The sequence below is a fragment of the Physeter macrocephalus genome, chromosome 15 (genome assembly GCF_002837175.3).
Source record: "Physeter macrocephalus isolate SW-GA chromosome 15, ASM283717v5, whole genome shotgun sequence".
Classification (NCBI taxonomy): Eukaryota; Metazoa; Chordata; class Mammalia; order Artiodactyla; family Physeteridae; genus Physeter; species Physeter macrocephalus.
Genome location: NC_041228.1, coordinates 1,319,958 through 1,341,925, shown reverse-complemented (window position 1 = coordinate 1,341,925; position 21,968 = coordinate 1,319,958). Strand labels below are relative to the sequence as shown.

Sequence of the window (21,968 nt, the reverse complement as noted above, 5' to 3'; positions counted from 1 at the left end):
GAGGCCAAGCATCCCGGGGATGTGGCAGAGGGCCGTTGCGCGGGCGACGGCAGTCCTGTGTTTCAGCCCTGTCCCTGCTGCCCAGACACCTGTAGGAGGGGCTCAAGAAGAGCGGCAGCTGTCCCCCCACCCCCCGTCTGTCTGTGCGCCCAGCACTGACGTCTGCCTCCGGGGCAGTGTGTCCCCGGGCCGGGAGGAGGGCATGTGGTCAGCATTGTGCCGGCACCGTCTTCTCTCCTGGTCTGTGGTTCTCGCCCTGGAGCTTCCTGTGCCGGGGGGAGCCCGGAGCCCTGCTCCACGTCCTGGCTCTTCTGGGTTCCTTGGCCTCTCGGCCTCTGCGGCCTCACCTGTAAAGGGGGCCCCTGGCTGCTCCCTGCCAGGGCGTCAGGAGCGTCAGAGATAGCGGCTCCCAGGAGCTTCGATGCATGTGGGAGGTGAGGGGCACTGGTGGGCAGGCTGCCCTCCCGGGGCTCTGCCCGTCCTCTGTGCCTTCTCCTCTTGCCCTGGTTATCACGACAGGCCTGGGGGAGCGGGGCTGGGGGGAGTGCGTGTGCCGTTATCTGTTTTCCTAGGGCGTTGCCGTGGGGTGCAGTCGGTAGTCTTTGTTGCTGGACGTTTGCAGGTAAGTTGGAAGCATTGTTCGTGTGACGCCATGGCTCCTGCTGTCCCATCTCTGCGGGGGTTGGGTAGGCGCGGCCCGCCACTGGCACCCCACTCCCCACTCAGGACCGGCACCTCAGGGGTGGATGTCCGCTCACTTGTACCCAGGTTGTCCCATCAGGGAACAGATAGAGTTCATTAAAGGGAGAAGCTACTAGTTTATTCAATTCGAAAATTTGGTGAAGTAAAGAAATCAGTAAAGGATAAGACAACTTGAAAACCCCCCTCAGGCTTTCCTTCCCCGTGATCTGGTCCCAGCTGGGGCGGGACTGTGCCCTACTGGGTGACGTCCATGCTTCGGTTTCCACGGCCCCTGCCCGGCAGCTGCACTTGGTCTGTAACTAGCTCTGGGACGGGCTTTCGGGGGGGGCCACAGCCCCCAGACGAAAAGCTGGGGTTTTTGTGCATGTAGGGACATTTTTTGGGGGCTCAAGAAGAGGCCTGTGACCCCTCAAGAGCTGGGAACGTGGCGGCTGTGCTCTGCAGGGTCTTCTGTGTGGCCCTGGCTCTGGGGGGCTGTGGGGTCCTGCCGAGTGCTCCCCACAGACAGGCCTGGGACGGCCACAGGGCCTGGTGTCTGCCCACCATCTACGGCAGCCCCAGCACCCGGGACCCTGTGGGGACGTGTCTCGAGTGACAGGGTGGAGCCCGCCCCCCCGCCCCTTCAGGGCTGCGGGCTGGGGGCTCCTGGGTGCCTGCCGAGAGCTCGGTCTGGTGGCAGTGGGCTGTGCGTGCGGGTAACCTTGGTCTGTGTCTCGGCAGAGTCCGCAGGCCCCATTTGCCGAGCTGTCCGAGGACGAGAAGATCTTTAACGGGGGTGATGGCATGTGGCAGGCCCAGGGGCAGGCGCTGCTTCCGGAGATCACCGAGGAGGACCTGGAGGCCATCCGGCTGCGTGAGGAGGCCATCCTGCAGATCGAGGTGAGGGCTGGCGTGCGCGTGCGTGTGCCCATGGGTGTCCCCGGCTCCCGGTCGTGGCAGCTTTCGGTGCTCCAGCAGTGGAGGCTGGGCCGGCCCTGTGCTGGTGCCACTGCTCTGTGACCAGCAGACTGAGGCCCGCCCCCTGCCCGAGCCCAGAGGGGCTGGACCTGGGCTCCCAGGGCATTGCCTGAGCTTGGCCACCTGGGCCGCCCAGTGGAGAGAGGGAGTCCAGGGAACCCAAAAGAGTCTCACCCTGTGTCTCATCGCCCTGCCCCCCGCGTTTTCCTGGTGGGCTCAGCCCTCTGGCCTGGAGCCCAGGGCCTGTGCCCGGGTGGCACGTGCCTGTCTCCGTGGCTGCTTCCTTCACTGCATGCTTAGGTTTCCAGGGAGCCATTTCTCTCTGATGAGGCCATTCAGCGCCCAGAGCAATTAGTTCCAGTGGATAGTTTTTGAGTGGTTGAGTGAAGGGCCGAGAGAACTGAACCTGTAATTTGGGGCGGCTGCCAGCAGGTGGCGGTGGTGTTGTCAGGGTCCAACCATGGGGTGTGGGGGGCTGCTAGTTCTTTGTTCTTCTCAAGTTTGCGCATGTGTAATACATGCTGCCAGATGTTTTGCTGACCTGTGACAACTGCCAGAGGTGTGCAGTTCCCTGAGATGGGCCTGTGGGAGCAGGTGCCTGAGTAGGTGTGCCAGCATGTGGGTGGATGTGCAGGTGCAGGGGCAGGTGTGCCAGTGAGTGTGCGAGGGGGCCTCCTGATGTGGGAAGTGCATGTAGAACGTAGCCGTTGGGCCGCCTGGTTCTCTTGGTGGTGGGGCCTGAGCCTCCGAGTGTGTGTTCCCTCCTCCCTCTGGGCCTCGGTTTTGCCTGCCAGTGGAGGAGTTGGGGGGCCTGCCTGCCCCAAAGCTCTCAGGAGCTGGGTTTCTGGAACAAAATTTCCCTAAAAGCAGCTTCTTTTAGAAAAACAGAGAGACTTGGGCAAGTTGGTAAACTGAGTCACCGGCCCAGGCCCTGTTACCATGTCTGCAACGAGCAGGTCCTACACTCTTGAAGGAGGTGGGCGCCCCCCTGAGAGGCGGGGTTCGACCCCTTGCTTGTGCCCAGCCCTGCACTTTGGCCTCGTGGAGGGATGCTTGTTTCTTCAGCCCCCGTCAGAGGGCCTGCCTCAGCAGACCGCCTCCCCCGACCAGACCTCGCTGCTCAGAGAGGAAGGCGGCCACGCGGGGGCCGTGTCTCGGAAGGCAGGCCTCTCCCTCTTGCCGAGATGGTCCAGAAAGGACCAGACACGCAGCGATGTTCGTATCCTGCTTTCCCAGCGAGGCCGAGAACGAGTCAGGAGCCGTTGCCCCGACAGCTCTGGGTGCCGGCGGGCCTGAGCGGAGAGGGACCCCTTCTTCCTGCAGCTCGAGAGCTGAAGCCCTCTTAGGCAGAGCCCCCAGCAGTCGCTCGGGCACGCCCGGGGGTCTGGACCGCCTGTGTGAGGTGGGCTGAAGCGGTTGCTTAGGACGGACTTGGCCTTGGCCTGGCACATAGGGAGCAGAGGTGCAGGCCCCCCAGCAGGGCCCAGGGCCTGAGGACGCGGGTGGGGTGAGGGCCGCCCCCCAGGAAATGCTGGGAGCTCCTGAGCAGGTGGGCGCCCCGCTCTGAGGGCAAAGCTCCAGGAGGTCGTGGGGTTTGCTCAGGGGGTCAGCCGGTGCTTTGGACAGCCTCTCTTGGCCGCCAGGTTGAGGTGGGGGCCAGATGCACAGCTCTGGGCCCACACGGAGGCCCCCAGGTGGGGTTCAGGGGAGCAGAGGCCCAGGTACCGCCAGCCCCTCCTCGTGTGAGTGGTGAGTGCAGGCAGGGGGTGGGCTTTACCGGGGGTGAGGGGGCCCCATGCGGAGGCCACTGCTGTCATTTAGCCAGGATGGAGGGGCACGGGCTGGTGGGAGAGGAGTGGGGCTCTGGGCCGACCAGGACCTCGGTTGATGCAGGGCCGGCCTGAATTCAATGTCTCGTCTGTGTCCCTCAGAGCCAGGCTGGAGCTTCCTGGGGGGCCGTGGGCGGGACCTGAGGCCAGCCTCACTGATTTGCTTGTTTCCTCATCTGCAGCGTGGGTGATGTGGGTACGAAGCAGGTGCTGGCCAGAGGGTGATGGCGTGGGACGGGGAGGCAGCATCACTGGTCTTGGGCACCACACCTCCCTCCCTCCCTGCATCCTTCCCTCCCTCCCCCAGTTCGGGGTCTTTGGAAGTGGGGAAGACAAACTCAAACTGTCATTAGCGTTTCAGAAGCCTCCCCTGGGTTTGCAGCTGTCCTGGTGATGGCACATCTCTAACAGGACTTGGGAAGGTGCGCAGACTCAGTCTCGGCAGAAGAGACTGGTCTGAGAGCAGGTGCGCGGCCCCTGGCCCCCTCCAGGGACAGCCGGAACCCCCGCTGCTTAGGTTTCTTGGGGCTTGTTTGTCCAGACGTGCAGGGCCTGTCAGGGGCGGGGCTGTGGTGAGTGGGCCAGTGCTCTGGGAAGGGGACTGTGGGAACAGCCTCAGGAAGACACACGTGGCATTTCTCACCTTGGCAGGCTGCAGACTGCTTCCGTGCAGAAACTCCTTACCGCGCGCCCACTACTGCCCCCCACATTCCAGGGGGGCTTTTGGACTTGCATGGGTTTATGCATTCACAGTGTTACTGGAGTGAGACCTGTGGTCCCAGGGAGCCCCTTTGAGGCCCTGTTCTGCCTTCAAGGACTTACCTATTAGGTGGGGGATAGGGGGTGTGGACAGTTGGGGAGACTGAGGCCCAAAAGGTGGAATTAAAGTCACGACAACAGGTTAATCACCTCCGATTCCTTCATAATCTTCTCTTTTCTGCTTTCTGGTCCATGATGGGCATTTTCGGGGTAGCTGCTGGGCACCTAGCAGCCTGGCGCTGAGGGTGTAGAGCTGATGGGTCCACTCAGTGTCTCTGTCCCTGCTCTCCTCCCCCTCCCCGAATCACCTTATGGGACAAAATAAAGTGCCAGCTTGGGGTGCCTTTTCCTGGCTTTAGACCCAAGTCTCCATTAACTGGCTGGGTGACCTTGGGCCTGCCTCTCGCCTCGCTCATTTCATCTGTGAAATGGGGGGGTCAGGGGGTAGCCTCCCTCTCAGGGCCCTGCCATTTCAGATGGCCCATGGAGGGCTGTCAGGGGCTGACCGGCACCTTGGCTTGCTGGCCAGGGATCAGATCAGGTGGTGAGTGGGCAGGAGACTGAGGGCTGCCAGGGCCTCCCGCAGTGATTCTGGGCCCTTCCCTGGCTCAGTGGCCCCTGGACCTCTCAGTTAGGTTTCGAGTGAGGGCATCCTGCCCTGGGGGCACCGTAAAGACCTCCACCCAACCTCCTCGGGCAGCCCGTCCTCTGGCAGCACAGAACGTCCTTTAAGACCCTTTGGGGGCTCCCCATTTGCGGGCACGATGAGATGGCCCCCACTGCCCTCTTCCCTGTTACCCCGCAGACACCTCCCCCCCACCCCTGGGCTCCCGTGATGCCCAGAATGCGCCTCGCCTGCCGCTGCTGTGGCTCCTGGCGCCCGGGAGCCCCGCCCCTGCTCTGCCCTCTGCCTGGAGCTTTAGAGGCGGCCTGGCAGTGGAGAGCTGTGTGCCTGGTGTTCCAGTAGCTGGCTCCCTGCCCCAAGGACGGCTGTGCTTGGCCTGCAGGCTCCCAGAGCGCAGGAGACCCCTCTGGACAGCCCCTTCCAGCCAGAGGAGCAGGGGGGCACCTCGTGGCTCCAGAGGGCAGAGTGGCTGATCACGAAGGGGAGCCGCGCCAGCCCAGGGCACACGTGTCCCCGGCACGTGCTCCCGTGGAGCCAGGATGTCGGTACCCGCTTCCCGACAGGCACGCCACATGGCTGGGACCCAGTTGGTCTGAGCCCTGGCCGCACCCAGGCCAGGCGCATCAGGAGGGCTGTGCCAGGCCGAGGGGAGCTCCGAGCATACAGGAGCCTGGTCTGCGGGGCGGGTCCCTCCGACGGGAGGGCACCCAAGGCACCGTCCACCCTCTGCCAACCCTTGGCTCCCCTCTCGGGCTCCTTCTCCCCGCCCTGTTTTGGAGGTGGCTGGTCTCTCTGGCTTCCCAGCTGACACTGGTCCCAGGTGGGTCAGGCCTCAGGGGCCCCAAACCTCCCAGGACCCCGAGGGTCGGGGAAGGGCGCTGCTGGGGCAGAGGTGGCGGCTCGCAGCCTCCTGGCCCGTGGCCCTGCCTGGAGCAGAGAGGAGAGGGAACGTCCATCTCGTTATGGAGTGTGAGCTGTACGTGGGTTCAGGCAGCCGCAGGAGGCTGGGCATCAGGAGGTGTCTGGGCTCCCGGTGAAGTCGTGTCCAGGAGCTGCTGCCCCTCCCCACTGTCGGCCAGTGGCAGCTCTGCCCCGAGGCCTGTCCTCTGCCCCTCAACGGCCTGTCTGTCCACCCGCAGCTGTGCCAGAGCCCTGCGTCCTCCAGGGCCTCCGCCCTCCCTCCTCTGGAGTCTGGCTTGCAGGGCTGGCTGCCCCCTGTCCATTCTCAGTGGCTCTGTACCCTCCATCCTGTGCCTTCTGTCACTGAGCATGTGGGGCCCCGAGAGAAGGGCTGGGGTCCCTTCAGACACACAGCAAGGCTGTGGCCAGCCTGGGGAGAGCCAGCTCTCCCAGCTGGCCGCCCCTCGCATCCCTTCCAGCCTCGGGTCCCCTGTCTGAGCCTGTTTCTTAGTCCTGTGGGGCGATCAGAAATGGGGGACTCTCAGATATCGGGCTGTGGGCTGCTTGGCAGACTGGAAGGTGGGGCATCCCTGGGTGCCGCTGTGGTGACCCCTGGGGCTGCAGGCTGAGCTGCGGGCTGGGAGACAGGGCGAGGCCTCTCCCGAGGGGTGGGAGGGGTGCCTGCAGGTCTCACCACACTCCCTCAAGCGCCCAGCCCTCCGCCGGGGCCCCTTCCCGGGAGACCGTCCTCCCAGAGGGCGGAGGCAAGGCCTCCAGAGCTTCCTCTTCTGGAGACAAGGCCGCCCTCAGAGCCCACGGTCTCCCTCTGGCCGGTGGCTTGCCCGCTGTCCCTACGGCTGCGGCCGGCGGTCTTCATGGCCCCTCAGGGCCCTCCCTGCCGCCCAAGCGCTAACGCGTGACCCCTGCTTTGTCCCTGCACGGCTGCCCCCCGCCTCTGCCAGGCGTGCCTCCACAACCCCGTGCCCCTGCTGCCCCGGCAGCTCTGGGCCCACGTCCTCCCAGGTCCTCTGCGGGGAGGCCCTCTCCAGCCCGGGGGCAGTTTGGTCCCCCCTCCCAGACCTGGGCTCCTCGTTGCCCCCGAAGTGGGCTGCCCTGTCCCTCCTCCCTGAGTGCGGCCGAGGTCACAGTGCCAGGACCGGGCCAGTGCGTCCCTTCAGCCCCACCGCTGTCCCGAGCCTGGACCCTTGTTCCTCCAGACACTCCAGCAACTTGTTTCCTTTTATTTTCAGGTTTTGACTCAGATGTTCCCCGTCTAAAATTTCAGTTGTCCTCTGCATTGTCTAACATACCACTTAATTACTTATCTCGTTATTACTTCTCTTCTTCCAGGAGAACGTAAGCCCCATGGAGGCAGGGGTTTTCGTTTTAGTCCTGGCGCCCCAGAGGGTGCACGACACTGTCTGGGCACTCAGGGACTCTCTCTGGAACAATCAGGGGCATGGGGGATGGAGTGGTGGGTAGACGGATGGATGGGTGGGGGATGGGTGGGCGACGGGTGGGTAGATGGACAGGGTTGAGCGGATGGCAGGTGAATGGATGAAAAGTTTGACGTGTTGGGACTCCGCAGAAGACGTGTTTTAATAGAATGGCTCTGCTGCCTTTATTTACACGCACCTTCTCATCAGCCTGCACAGAAGCCCTGCGAGCGTGAGCGCGCCGCCGTGCTCCAGTTTTACCAGAGATGAGGTGGGGGGCCTTGGAGGAGTCATGTCACTTGGCCGGGCCACACAGCTTGCGTGTGGCAGAGCTGGGACTGGAGCCCAGCTGTCTGACTCGAGAGCGGGGCTGCCTGACTGCGATGCTCTGACACCTCTTCCTCAGATGAGGAGGATGCAGCAGGGCACTGAGGTCGCCCCACGAGGGGATGGCGGAGCCCAGGAGCCAGCCCACGAGGCCCAGCTCCACCTGCCCATGGCCGGTCACTTAACTCGGTTGAGGTGGGCTCTTCCTGTCTGGAGGGCAGGGCGGTGCCTGGTCTCCCCAGGGGGTTGGGAGGAGGTCGAATGAGACGGGCACGTGCCCCCAGCCACTGCCAGCATGCAACGGGCTTGCCAGGCACTGGTCTGACCGAGTCACCTGTTACCTCCCAGCCAGCTCTGCCCACCGGCCTGTGCTGCCATGTCTTCACCGGCTCCTTGTGCTAAAAGCCCAGCTCACCTGATCTCACCTGTGAGGCCTGGCACTCCCTGCTCCCCTCCTGAGCTGCTGTGTCACCTGACCCAGGTGCGGAGCTCTGTGCTCACCAGCTGCTCTGTTGCCATGGCTACCTGGCAGGCCGAGGAGGGAGGAGGCTGGGGTGAAGAGGGGCCAGGAAGGGCCTCCAGGCTGAGCAGAGCCTGTGGGGCCTCAGCCACCCTGCCAGTAGCTGGCACTGTGTGGCCAGAGCTCAGGGGGCTGGTTGAGCTGGCCAATATCTAGCTATAAATAGGTGAATAAATCGATAAATGAAGTTTGGCTATTCCATTAACTGGGACCGTCGTCTCTGTAGGTGGAAGGTTGCCAAGATCTTAATTACGAGAAGAGGAGGAGGCTGGGGTGAAGAGGGGCCAGGAAGGGCCTCCAGGCTGAGCAGAGCCTGTGGGGCCTCAGCCACCCTGCCAGTAGCTGGCACTGTGTGGCCAGAGCTCAGGGGGCTGGTTGAGCTGGCCAATATCTAGCTATAAATAGGTGAATAAATCGATAATTGAAGTTTGGCTATTCCATTAACTGGGACCGTCGTCTCTGTAGGTGGAAGGTTGCCAAGATCCTAATTACGAGAAGAGATACATGATAGAGAAAAATATGCAGCGGCATTTTCTTTTCTTTTGCTCTTAAAGGTGGAGGGCGCGCACACACGCGCACACACACACACACGCACACACACACACGCACACACGAGGTTTTATCATGTCCTGTGCAAGGTTGTTATTCCTCAGCGCCAGTAAAAGGAGAGAGAAGATTCCGCGAGAGCTTTTAATGAGTTCTAGTTTTAGAAGCAATCAGGAAAATAATTGCCTGATTTAAACATTTACTAAGTTAAGGTGTTTTATAGTCTCTCCCGCTCTCTGGTGCCCACGCCTGGGCACATGGCTCCCAGCGCGCCTGCCACCCTCGTGCACCGCGGCTGGGGCTGCTTGCCGTCCCCGGGGGCTCCATCCTAGGGCAGCCCTGGGAGGCTTCTGGGCTCCCAGCATGGCCCCTGTGACCAGCCTGGCCTCGAGGTCACACACCGGGGACTGAGTCCTGGACTTCTGCCTGGAGCTCGACCCCTACCCCGGCTCCTGGTGGGGCCCAGATCTCTGGCATATCCGCCTTATTTGCCCTTGGCATCCTCCATCGGGAGCCGAGGCCTGCTCAGGTGCCCAGCACGGTGACCGGGGAGAGAGCCGTCCGTGCCGGTCGCCTATGCCCAGACACGGCCGCTCTGTGTGCTGCCCCTCCCCTGGGCCCCTCCCTCTCCTGGCCCATCATCAGGTCTACCCCCAACAAGCACGTCCCAGCATCCGTGAGTGATCCTGGACGAGGAGGAGGTGCTAGCCCACAGACTCCTCCACCGGCCAAAGGCCTGGGGCTGGGGGTGGGGACCGCAGCGCCCGGGCATCCAGGGTCACACCTGCTCCCCATTACTAGCGAAGTGCGCGTGGGGCTCCCTGCCCCAGACCTAGCAGGGGGGCTGGAGGCTGTGCACCCACAGGCTCATCTGGCTGGGAGCTGGGATCCTGGGGTCCCCATGCTCTGAGCAGCCCCTCGGAGCCAGTCTGGTCCGTTCTCTGAGGTCACATAGGAGGCTGCTGCCTGGGCGTCCAAGGAGGGGTCGGTGGCCCCAGGCTCGCCTGCCACCCTCTCCCCGGCTCTGCGGGGGGGGGGGGGCGTCCTGCTGACCCCCTCACGGTGGCACGAGGTCGGGGGTCAGCCTGGTGCTGGGGCGGTGTCCCCTGCTCCCGTCTTCGCTCCCTTGGCCACCAGGCTGGTGGAGACCTGCTGGAGCAGGGGGGCCCTGGGACACCCTCACTCCCCTTATCCCCCCAACGTGGCTTCCTTCTTTTTTGCGTGGGTCTTTGTTCAAAAGGATTGTTCCAGGGAGTGGGGGGGCTCTTGAGCGAGGAGGACGCTGTGCGGTGATGTAAGACATGCAGACACCTGGGAGTCGGGACAGGCTCCTCGTCGGCAAGGGAGTGCGCCGAGCTGGAGGGGCTGGGTCGGGGCATCGGCGGGGGGCCCAGGCCGCGGAGAGGAGCTGGGCTCACCCTTGGCCAGCACGCCTCCTGTCCCAACGGGTCGCGGGATGAGTGGTTCGGCTCATCTTGTGTGAGGCAGAGAGGGAATTAGGGGTCCGGGTCCAGCCTCGTCCTGGGCGAGTCAGGTCTGAGTCACGTGGGGAAGGGTCTCTGCTCCGCCTCCTCGGTGCTGCCGGCCTGTGTGCCCAGTGCTCTGGGTGCATCTCAGCTCACGCCGGCGGACCGGGTCGTTGCCGCTCCAGGCCGCCGTCCTCGGCCACAGCCCCGACCGTGTTCGGAGGGCTCCTCGCTACAGAAACGTCACGTGGGGAGGAGACAAGGCCCTGGTGGGGATAGCAGTTTGCAGAGCTGGTCGGCAGCCACTGCGCCTGTGTGTTTGCAGCGGTTGGAGACTTGCCTTGGCTGCTGCGTCTCCGTGGGGGCCTCTCCCGAAGCCCAGAACGTGAGCCAGACTGGGGACCCGGTGTTCCACCCGGGCTGTCCTGGGTTCTCGGGGTCAGTGCTGCTCCAGACAAGGAACACCCGCTACAGTAGCTGTGTGTCCCGCCGAGGCCAGGCCAGGCCAGGGCGACGCACGGCTGCTCCTGCCCCAGGGGCGGCGGGCTCGCTCCCAGGCCCCCAGGAGGCACCGGGCTCGTGGCCGCTGCTCGGCCACGCCCTCCCTGTCCTCTCCTTTGCCGAGGCTCCGCCCCTGTGCCCACGGGAAGGGATCCAGCGCGTGCACGTTAAGTCTGCCGGTACCAGTGGCTGTGGCACCACACGTCCCTGGGAGCGAGCCCGCCGCCCCTGCGTGCTGATCGGGTGTCCCGACTGCCGGGGCTACCCTGCTCCCAGCGGTGACCCAGGGGAGGGGTGCCGGGCGGGCGGGAACGCGGGTGCCGATATTTCCCAGCTGCGTGTCCCAGGGCAAGTCCCTTAACCTCTGGTGACGATTTCCCTGTCTGTGAAGTGGGGGTACCAGCTGTGCCTTCACACAGCATAGGAGGCTGTGTGCCCTAGAAAAGCTCCTCTGAGCCCCTGAGACCAAGTGCACCCATGGTCAGGCTCAGGGCCCCCAGGCCAGCCTGGTGCGAGAGAGGCTTCTGTCCGCGGCCCACCGGGCAAGCTCAGTGGCCGAGGTCAAGGTTGGTGGTCTGGTGGCCTTGGGACGGGAACCTGGAAGTGTGAAGAGGTGGGTCTGTCTGCCTGAGGCCTGACTGAGCCCGCGGCTGTCGCGTGTGACCTTGAGGTCTGGACCTTAGGGTGGCGCCTAAGCTTGGCCTCCCCACCAGTGGCCTCAGCCAGGGAGGGCCATGTGGATGTGGATCCCGGAAATGGGCCCAGGCCAAGGCCGCTCGAGGCCCCATGCTCAGCACCACCTTCCCGGCCGTGGCCCCGTCCCAGCAGAGCCGCCGCCTCCGCCGTGTGTGAGCCCAGCGGTGGAATTGCAGTTGATAGTACACGCTGGTTTAAGATCAGGCTAATTGCTTCATCTCCCAGAGCACTCCTAAAAAGGGGATGAGTCTCCTTGTAATATTTTGCAGCGGGGTGAAATGATCCCTGTGGAAGTCAGTCCAGGCTCCGCATGAGCTGCAGGGTGGTAGGAGGGGCGGGCTGTGAACCCTCCCCCACGTCTCACGGGCCTGAAGGAACCTTCCCTCTGGCTCTACCCTGGCCACGCGCCGGGCACTGGGGGAGGAGGAAGTCTGGATTTGCCCAGTGGTAGGTGGGGGAACCTGGCTCCAAGGTGAATGGCTTTGCGCTGGGTCACCTGGCTGGCCGGTGGGGGAGCCGTCTCCTGCAGGGAGAGGGCTTCAAGTCAGTGGGCATCGGTGCCAATCCCAGCCCTCCCCCTTTCTGTGAGGCCCGGGACGTCACGCACCTTTCCGAGCCCCACAACCTCCATTGTCAGGTGGGTGCTGTGACCTCCCTTCACGGGTGCTACCAGGTGTGAAGGTGGCCATGTGTGATGTGCCCCTAGCACAGCCCCAGGTGAGTGGTCTGTGAGTGGTGTGGCCACATCCCTCACCAGCATCATTGGTACTTTTGTGGGGTAAGTGGAGTTAGGATAGAGGTGGGCGGCATGGAGGATGCAAGAGGCCAGCATGACATGCGCGGTGGGAGGTACCGCAGGGTTTCCTGGTCTCAGTTCTGCCTCTTACCCCATTCACTAGCTTCACGAAGTTACTCATTCTTTAGACAGCAGTGGGGCTACCGTCCATCCATCCACCACCCATCCATCTACGCTCCACCCACCCACGTGTGCTGGCCCCTGCTAGGTGCCCAGTGTACAGAGGAGAAGCGGGCCCTCTGTCAAGGAGCCGCCTCGGGAGGGAATGAGGAGTGAGGTGTCCGCAGGCCTGGCAGGCCTGTGGGAGGCGCGGACGGTGCCCCCTGCTTCCGACAGCCTCTTCCCTCCTTTAGTCAGGTCTGCAGGACAGTGCTGGGGCCACAGCCCTGCACTAGACGAGACTGCAACCTCCCAGCCCCTGGGTCCTCTGTACGCAGCGAGGGAGCGCACAGCCCCGGGATCCTCAGCGTGGGGTTCGGCCTCGGGGTCAAGAGACAGTATTTCAGATCCCAGCAATGTCTCTGACTTGCGGGGTGACCCTGGGCTTGTTTCTGGTCCTTGGCTCTCATTTAGCACTCTTGGTGGCCGTGCCCTTGACCTAATGGCTGCCATCTTGTTTCCACAGAGTGACCTATTGGATGTGAACCAGATCATCAAGGACTTGGCCTCCATGGTGTCAGAGCAAGGAGAGGCCATCGGTGGGTACCCATGCCATCCACCCAGCCACCTGCCGTTCCCCCAGGCGTGGGCCGACGGCAAGGCCTGGGCAGGTTTGGAGGCCTGAGCGTCTGCCGCATTCCCTCCCCACTTCCTCAGGTCGCCCCCATCCCCTCGGGAAGGCCGGGCCTGAGGAGTCTCGCGCCAGAGGCTGGCCCACCCGTTCTGCTCATGGAAGAGCCCTGGCCTGCCTGCCCCACCCCCCGGGCCTTCCTCCCCAGCCAGGGGCTCCCCAGGGGGAGGACAGGCTGTCCCGGGCGGGGGATGGGCTGCAGCGGGTGCCCCCGCGGAGACTGCTGGGGGTGTGGAGCCGGGAGCCGCTTCCCAGGAAACGTGCGTGGTGGGTTACAGGGCTGAGGGGGGAGCTGACGTCCCTGCTGTTTCCCAGTCTCCCCCACGTGAGGGCCTCCGCCCCACCCAGCCCGGCCTGCCGCCCGCTGCGGCCTTAAGGCTCTCCTGCTGCTGCCCTCGGTGCGCGGGTGCCCGGGGCAGCGGGGAGGTCGGGGAGGGGGTACTCACAGCCCCTGGCCTGAAAGAGCAAGGCGGCGCGGGGCGCCCAGAGCCACTCGGCCAACAGCACCCAGCCACGGCCCAGGGCTCGCCCCCGCCCCCCCGCCCCCTCCACCCTGTTCCCCTGCCGAGTCGTTGCCTCACTGGGGTCTCCTGGCTGTGAATAACCTCCCGCCTCTCAGGCCCGGGCGCCAGGGAGGTGCTGAGGCCCATGCACGTCCTGCTCCCCAGCGGGCAGCCCGGCTGCCCTCCTCGGGGTGTGCTGCACCCCCAGGAGCAGAGCGCTGCCTCCGGCCCCTCGCTCACCTGCAGAGCCTGGGCTCCTGCGGGACCCTGCTCTGGCCTGGGCGGCTCTGGGTGGGGCTGCCCATCACCCCAGGACCCCCTCTGTCTCCATGTCCTCCCTCACCCTCGCTCTGGCTGGCCGTCTCGTGGTGGGTGTGCAGGAGACTTGTACGCCCCAGATGGACACCCAGGTGTCACCCGGATGGTCACTGAGCCCCATCACTGATTGGGAGGGGCCGTCTCCCGGGCGGGGAGGTGGCGAGGACTCACCTGCTGTGACCCTGGTTGGGGCCCGGCGGAGGGGATGGGCACCTGGGCCCAGAGGGGACCCCGCTGCGTGCTGCGTGCCGTTATGGGTGTCCCTGCGACGATGGTTGTTGGTCGGGGGCCACTGTCCCCTCTACGGTGGGCGGTGGAGACCCGGGGCCACGAGCCGGGGTCGGGGGCTCTGCTCTCCACGGCCCGTCCCATCTGCCGCCAGGCGCCCGTTGGCCTCCACCCGCCCTGAGCCTCCGGTGCCTTTCCAGGGTCCAGCAGCGGCAAGGCCGCGTGCCGGCGCAGCTCCAGCCCCGAGCCGGCCGTGGTGGCCCTGCTGCCCGGGCCGGGCTGTGTGCCCCTGCGGCCGGGCTCCCACTCACGCACCAAGACGCGGAAGCCCAACTTCAGCCCGCAGGAGACCGAGGTGCTGGTGCAGAGGGTGACGCGCCACTACCCGCTGCTGTTCGGGGCTCTGCGGGGCCCACCCGCCCGGAAGCACCGCGTGTGGAGCAAGATCCTGCAGGCGGTGAACGCGCTGGGCTACTGCCGCCGGGACCTGGGCGACGTCAAGCACAAGTGGCGAGACCTGCGGGGGGTGGTGCGCAGGAAGCTGGCCGAGCGCCCCCGGGCCCCCGGCCCCGTCCTCACGCCCGTCGAGCGCATGGTGGCTGAGACCTTCGCGGCCCCGGGCTCCGCTGGCGAGGGCCAGGCCGCCGAGGCTCTGCCGAGTAAGTGGACCCTCGACAGCCTGCACGGAGCTTCGAGCAAGAACCGCGGGGAGAGCTGAGGCCCCTCTGCGTGTAGATGGGGAGACCGAGGCTCCAGGCCAGTCCTGGGCGTGAAGGAGCTGAGGCTCAGAGCCAGGTCCATCTGGGGTCGCCCCACATGACAGGGCCTCCTCCGCAGGGCCTCAGAGACCTCCAAGAGCCGAGGTCCCCGTGAATCCCTCGGGTGCTTGTGGGAGGCCGGCACTGTTTCCTCCATCACTGGCCCGGCTCAGCTCACCTCGCTGCACCTGCTGTGCCCTGTCATGGGCGTGGGGCAGGCGGGGGGGTGACCTCACCCCCCGACGCCCTCTTGTGCTCTCAGAGTAGGGTCCCTTCTCCCTGGGTCACTCAGCCCCCAGAACAGGCCAGGGCAGTGTCTGGGGCGCACAGCCTCCCAGGGCCTGCTGACCCTCGGAGCCCAGGGCCCACTGCCAGGGCCACCTTTGCAGAAGTTTCTGAGCCTGGTGAGGAAGAGGGTGCCTGGCTGGGCCTTCCTGGCCACCTCCAGTGTCTCCTCCTCGCACTCCTGTCCTCCTCCTCCTCCTCGAGACGCCTCTGAATGTCCGTCGGGAGCGCCCTTCGCCAGGGGTACCGTCTGCCTGTGCATAATGGCTCCACCCACAGCTCGAAGCTGAGCTCCGCCGGACCCTTCCCTCACCCCTTCCTGGGGAGCTGCTGGAAGGACGTCGGAGACGATGCCAGAAGCAGGACCAGCTCCCTCCTGAGGGCCGCAGAGTGGACGGCAGGATTCAGCCTCGTGGGGACAAGCAGGGGCCACAGACGCCCCCAACAGAGGCCCCAGCAGACCTTCTAGTGGGGGTCTGCACCGAGCAGGGCTGGGCGGATCAGAGATGCACGCAGACCCAGGACACGGCCGTGACCTGGGCTGGACCGGGTCGTGGGCCTGGAAGATGGGGAGGGGCCTGGTGCGGGAGGCCACCCGCTCCCCTACAGGCAGAGCCAGACCTGGTTTTGGGGTGCTGCAGGGTGGGCACACACTAAGGGCCGACGGGGGCTGGCAGCAGGTGGCACGGGTGTGGCCCTGGGTGTTCAGACCCGTCCTGCGAGTTCCCAGCCCCGGATCGAGGCAGGAGCTTGGTGGCTGTGTTTCTCCTGGTGGCCCCTGTGTGTGGCACTCGGCATACTCCTGGGTCACGGGGCCCAGCCTGGCCCAGACGTCCCTGCCCGCTCTGGTGGGCCGGCGGCCCCTCTCCTGGACCCCGTGGCTCCCAGGCTGTCCTCCATCGGGACAGTACGCTGACAGTGAGCTCCTCTTGGGATTGGCTGGGCACAGTGCTGACTCCAGAGAGGTTTGTTGAATGAGTGAGAGAGAGGGGTAGGGGCAGGACAGCCCCTCCCCGCTCCGGTGGGCTGAGACCAAGCAGGGGAGTGGCTGCCACGCCTGGTTTGGCGGTGGCTCGAGGCCCAGCCCCACCGGCTCCTGCCTCTGGGTCGGTTCTGGCCTGGGGCTCGGGCAGGGTCCGGCTGCACGCCGAGGACGGCTGCTTGGCAGAGTGCAGGGCCCCCCCGGCGGGCCTGTAGCTCTGTCCGTGTTTGGGGGAGTGGTGCTGAGGGGCTTCTCTTTGGTCCCGGGGGGCCTGACCCAGAGTCTGGGTGCCCCGGAGACCCCCAGAGCAGAGGCCTCCAGGGCAGCTCCCGCCGAGCACCCCCCGCGGGGACTGGGGGTGAGCCCGGGGGCCTGTGGCCCTGCAGGGCTGCCCCCGGCCAGCCCGGGGTCTTCAAGACACGCGGAGGCCGTGGCCAGGGTCGAGGAGGCACCAGAGCCGCAGGCCCCGTGGTGGGTGCTGCCTGCCCGCCTGGCAGCCCCCAGGGCTCAGGTGGAGGGAGCTGGCCTAAGCCGGGGGTCTGCGTGTACGATGTCCCGGGGTAGGGCTGCGTCTGATCTGGGGGCACTGAGCAGACCTGCGATCCATCCTTCCAGGGTGTGACCCCAGTGCCCAGCTGGCCTGGACACCGCTGTCTTCCGGCACACGGGGCAGCCGTTCTCACCTCTCTGCCACCTCCCTCCCTGGCGGGCGTGGCCGGGCCACCGGCGAGAGGGTCTGGGGCACTATTCACCTCAGTCCTAAGTCGATGGTGGTGAGGAGGGCGGGGGCCTGGGTGGGCGCCTCCTGGCAGCTGTGAACGGACAAAACAGCCTTCTGCGCGTCCTTCCTTCCCTGCTGCTCTTCCAGACTGGCTGGAGAGACAGTGACCTCGGTGTGACGGGGCCGAGGACGCCTCTGCTCTTCTGGGGGGTCCGGCCCTGCACATGTGAGAGAAGCAGGGGTGCCCCCCTACTCTCCTGATGGGGCTCCCCATGGAGGGGCCGGACTCAGACTCCAGGGAGGGAACCACAGGCAGGGAGGACGCCCCCTGCTCAACCCAGGGCGCAGGGGCCTTGGTGCCCGGGCGGCGCCTGCGTTTATGGGCACGGTCCCTGCCTCGGCCCAGGTGGTGGCCAGGTGCGCAGCTCTCCAGGGAGATGTACGCGTTTAGCCGTTGCTGCCTCTGGAGTTCTCACCAAAATGCATGAATTTGGAGGCTTGTCCTCTTTCCCTGGAAGAATTTCCTTGATGCGTGTGTTTGCGTCTGGTCTCTGCTGAGGGCCGCGCCCATGGCCGTGGTCACTCCCTGATCGTCTGGGCGGTCGTTCCCTCTGGGAGGAGAGAAAACAGCACAGAGAATTGCCCTGGCCCTCAGCTGGGTGCAAACCCGGTTCCTGCTGGGGTCAAGCACCATGGTCCCAACTCACCCCTGCCCTGCGTGCCCTCCGCTGGGCTGTACATCCACAGCAGGGCACGGATGGATTTGGCACCTGTTTTATGTGATGCTGCCTTTTTACCGAGGGCGTCGCCGAGGGGAGTCTCCTGGTGTCCAAGGGCGGCCCCTGGGCCTCGTCAGGGCGGCTCAGGTGTGCTGGGGGGCTGGCACCTCGGGGGCCGCGTGGACGCACCCAGCCGGCCCTGCCTGAAGTCCTGGTCCCCGCTCGGCCCCTCACTGTTGTCAGAACCGGCCGGTCAGCGCACTCGCTGATGTCCAGGGCCGAGTGCGGAGGAGGGGTTCCCAGGCCCCGTCTCGCTGTCTTCACGGCGACTCTGCGAGCGTGCAGAGGCATTGCGGAGCCGGGCCTCACCCTTTCCTGAGCGGGCTGCCGCGGCTCCAAGGGACAGGCACCCCCAGCCTCTCTGTCCTGACAGCTCAGGCCGGCCAGTGCCCACGCAGGGGGGTGACCAGCGCCCCATCGCCGCAGCCTCTGTTCTCTGGAGGCTGGACTCCCCGCTTGTGCCTCCGAGTGATCACCGGGGGGCAGATGCCGTCCACGCCCCATCCCCACGGCCCTGGGTGACCTCGGGGTCTCCACTCTGTAATTGCTTCTGTTGTCTTGATTTGCAGATAGTATTGAAGCCGGCCTTGAGGCTGCGTCCTCGCACGCAGAGGCGGCCAGTGAGCTCCTGGCTGGAGCCAGCCGGCACCAAGTAAGTCAGTGTGAGGGGACAGCCCGCCGCCCCTCCGGCCCCTACCCGCGCCTGGGAGGGGCAGGCCCGCAGGGTCTTCTCTGCGCCCAGGCGGGCTGCTATGGGGGAGGGGAGAGGAAGGGGTTGCGGGCCGAGTGCCCAGGGTGGGAGGTCCCGCCTCCCCCTAGTCTGCACCACCCCCTCCCCCAGCCCCGCCGCCGGGAGCGCAGCCGGGGCTTCTGCCCACTGCTCAGCAGGGAAGTGAGAGGGCAGGGGTGAGGGGCGGCCAGGACCAGCGCCCACCAGCTGGGGCTCGCTGCAGTGGGTGCCGACGTGGCTGTGTCTCCCCGTTCCCAGGGTGTGCAGCACCCCAGCTGCCCCTGCAGGAAGCTCTGCGGCTTCTCCCTCGTTCTCAGGAGGGCAGGCTGGGTCTGTCAGTGTCTGCTGCCTTCCTGGAGGGCGCGGGCCGTGGAGAGCCGGGTGTGTCCGGGTCTGCCCGTGGCCTGGCCCCCGGCTGGAGCTGGTGGGGCCCTCTCTGCGTGGGACGAGTTGGCCGGCTCAGAGGGAGTGAGGACAGATATCTGGCCCTGATCTGCTTGCGACGGGCTTAGGGCGGCCCTGGGGACCCGTGCCGGGCTGCCGGGCTGCCCTGCAGCCACCGCGTGAGCCCCCGATTGGGCCAGGCAGGCTCGGACCTGGGTCCAGCAGGGCGGGGCCGCCGGCAGCCGCCCTCCCCTCGCTCCCCGTCACTCGCTGGCCCTCCGCTCCGTGCCGCGCCCCGACTCGCAGAGGTGGAGCCCACAGAGCGCGTCTCTCCTGGAGCAGGCGTCCTAGGGGAGGGTGGGGCGGACAGTCCAGTCCGGTGACGTGGGGACACTGGGCCAGCCGAGGCGGGGAGGGCTTCCTGGGGGAGCGCCGAGCAGGAGTTGTGCTGGCAGAGGGGACAGAGGCCAAGGGAGGGGCTGCTCAGGTGAGCTCGGGACGCCACAGGCTGGGGTGCGGACAGCTGCGTGGGGGCCGTGCCGGCGGGAGCTGGGCGGGGGCCGGGGAGAGATGATGGACGACCTCCTGTTCCCTGGGGGCTTTGGGAAGTCAGGGCTGTGCTGGCCAAGGGACTCCGGTTGCCTCAGCGGGGAGGAGAGGGCACAGGGTGATGGTCTGGACCAGGCAGGGGTGTGGGCGGGGCAGAGTGGGAAGGAGCGGCCCCCTCCTAGCAGCTGCGCTCCCTTCCCGGGCTTCCGCTCCCTCAGGGAGCCCAGTGGGCAGAGCACCCGCGGGACTGGAGGCCGCTGGACTCCACGAGAGAGCGTCGTGGGGGGGAGGCTGGCCCCACTGCTGGCCTCCCCTTTTCTCTGTCAGTGGCCACTAGACTCCTAAGTCAGGGCGACAAGCGTAGGCCACACGTGACAGCTGGTGAACACCACACCAAGGGGGGGAAACGGCATGTGTCTGCAGGACGGGGCGGAGGCAGGGCTGGAGGTCGTGTCTGCTGGTGCCAGCTCGGGGCTCTCTGCCCCAGCCACGGGCCCCGACCTTTCAGCACGCCGACGGCGGCCAGACCTGCACCCGGACCTCTCCACCTGGCCGGGTCCTTCCAGGGCCTCCCAGAATAGAAGGTACAGGCTGCAACTGACAAGCAAGGCGGACTTGTCGGAAGCCCAGGGCCCGGCCTCTCCAACGGGAACTCTCCGAGTGGGCCAGTGCCTGCCGAGGGCCCTCACCCCCAGGAAGCCTCCTCTCGAGAGGGAAGCAGCACGCCGGCAGGGTGGCTCCCCCCGTGAGCCTCCGGGCTCAGAAGGGTCAGCAAGCGCCTGGACCGCAGATGCCTGGACCCCAGAAGGAGGATGTGACAGTGAGGAGGAGGAGGAGGAAAAGGAAGAGCAGGAGGAGGACGGGCAGCCAGCTGTGCCCCCGGACACATCAGGCTCAGAACCCCTCCCTGGGGCCAGGCAGCCCGTGGGCCCAGTCCTCCGGGCTGATGCTGTCATCGCCCCTTTTCCATCGCAAAGCAGGACGCCCTGTGCCGTAGGTGAGGTGAGAGGGGCTCGGATCCAGGAGGTGCGGCCCAAAGGTGCCGCCCCGTAGTAATTCCTCCCGCTCTTGGCCACTGCCACGCAGCGTGTTGGCAAGTGTCAGCCAGGCAGGACGCCACAACCTGGGGCTCAGGCCCAGGGGTTTTCCCTGGGACCTCGGTTGACTCACCCTCCACAGCCAGCCAGTTGGAAGGCTAGCCTTCAGCCGGGCCTTTCATTTGCAGACTAGGGATTTGAGACCCAAAGGAGAGAAGGGTTTTCCCAAGGTCACACAGCTGTCAGGAGGAAGAGGTGATTTTGGAGCCCAGTTTGTAGGATTCCAAGTCTTGGCTTTTCCTGCTACCCTGGGGTAGCTCTGCTTTTATATACAGCTGCTCATCTTTATGGGATGTCCGCTTGGTGGATGGATGGATGGACAGACGGATGGATGGGTAGATGGACTGATGGACGGAGGGACTGAAGGATTGGAAGGGTGTATACACAGTGGGTGGGTGGATGGATGGATGGATGATGGATGGATGGATGATGGATGGATGATGGATGGATGGATGGAGGATGGATGGATGGATGGATGGATGATGGATGGATGGATGGATGGAGGATGGATGATGGATGGATGATGGATGATGGATGGATGGATGATGGATGGATGGTTTGAGGGTGGATAGCTGAGAGATGAACAGATGGATGGATGATGGATGATGGATGGATGGATGATGGATGGATGGTTTGAGGATGGATAGCTGAGAGATGAACAGATGGACGGATGATGGAGGGGTGTAAGGAAGAAGGACGAAGGAAGGAGGAGGGCAGATGGCGGGACGGATGGACGCTTGATGAACAAACAGATGGGCAGATAGATGAGGGGAAGGGTGAGTGGGTGGGTATGTGTAGGTAGACAGATGGGCAGACAGGAGGGTGGGTAGATAATGGCCAGCTTGGGTGGGTGGGTGGATGGACAGACAGATGGCAGCATGGTGGCGGCACCTTGGCTTTGGAGCCGCCGGGTTGAAGTTTTACCTCGACGTTGCTGGAGGACGTCTTTCGCCCTCTGAGTCTTGGTGTCCCAGTGAGGGTGCTGCCGCCCGCTGCGGAGGGGCCCCCCGAGACCTAAATAGCTGCGTGGGCAGAGGGCCTCGCGCGGGCGACGCTCCCCGGCGTTGCCCCGGTCCTGGCCGGCGAAGCTCACGTTTCCTGTCTCCCCTCTGCCAGCCGACGAGGACGAGGCCCCCGGCTGCCAGTGGCTACCCCTGCGGACGCTGGATGGGCCGAGCCTGCCCGAAGCCGACCCCCGGGACCCCCGAGGAGCCCTCCCTGCGTCCCCGTCCTCACCCTCCCCGCCCGCCTCCCCGGCCTCGGCACCCCCCGCGGCCACATTCCCCGGGGCCTCCCGGCCCTCGCCGCCCTCCTCGGCGGCACCCCAGCCCTCCGGGAAGCCCGCAGGGGCTGAGGCCTCGGACTTGGAACGGCGGCTGCTGGACTCGCAGCGGCAGCAGGGCGCCCTGCTCAGCTCCTGGTCCCGGCAGCAGAGTGCGCTGATGGCCCAGCAGAACCTGCTGCTGCAGCGGCTGGCCGACGGCGTCGAGGCCCTCAACCGGACCCTGGAGAGGCTGGTGGAGGCCCTCCCGACCCGGGGCGCCTCGCCCGCGGTCCCGGATGGCTCCCCTGGGGGCGGAACAGCCTGCAGGCCAGCTGGAGGCTCCCAGGGCAGCCCCCAGGGGAGCCACACAGGCCAGGAGGTCTTCTCGGGGATGATCCTGAAGGTGGAGGAGGAGATCTAGGGTCTGGACCCCGTGGGCCGCGTGCAGAGCAGGGGCTCCGGTCCTGGCTCTCTGAGGGGCAGAGACGGGGCCTCGATACAGCCAGAGAGGACGCAGGAC

The 21,968-nt window shown here is 65.7% G+C and overlaps 1 protein-coding gene across 3 annotated transcripts in view; it reads left to right on the top strand.

Annotated features, from left to right (window-relative positions):
* Positions 1 to 21,752, top strand: part of TSNARE1 (t-SNARE domain containing 1) — an 81,761-nt gene extending 60,009 nt beyond the window's left edge. For all 3 annotated transcript variants that reach the window (XM_028500567.2, XM_028500566.2, XM_028500565.2), the window contains 4 exons: positions 1,423 to 1,581; positions 12,686 to 12,758; positions 17,994 to 18,076; positions 21,301 to 21,752. In XM_028500567.2, the coding sequence (XP_028356368.1) occupies positions 1,423 to 1,581; positions 12,686 to 12,758; positions 17,994 to 18,076; positions 21,301 to 21,627 (642 nt within the window). In that variant the 3' untranslated portion in view covers positions 21,628 to 21,752. The remainder of the gene's footprint in view (positions 1 to 1,422; positions 1,582 to 12,685; positions 12,759 to 17,993; positions 18,077 to 21,300) is intronic.
* The last annotated feature ends 216 nt before the right edge of the window (positions 21,753 to 21,968 follow it).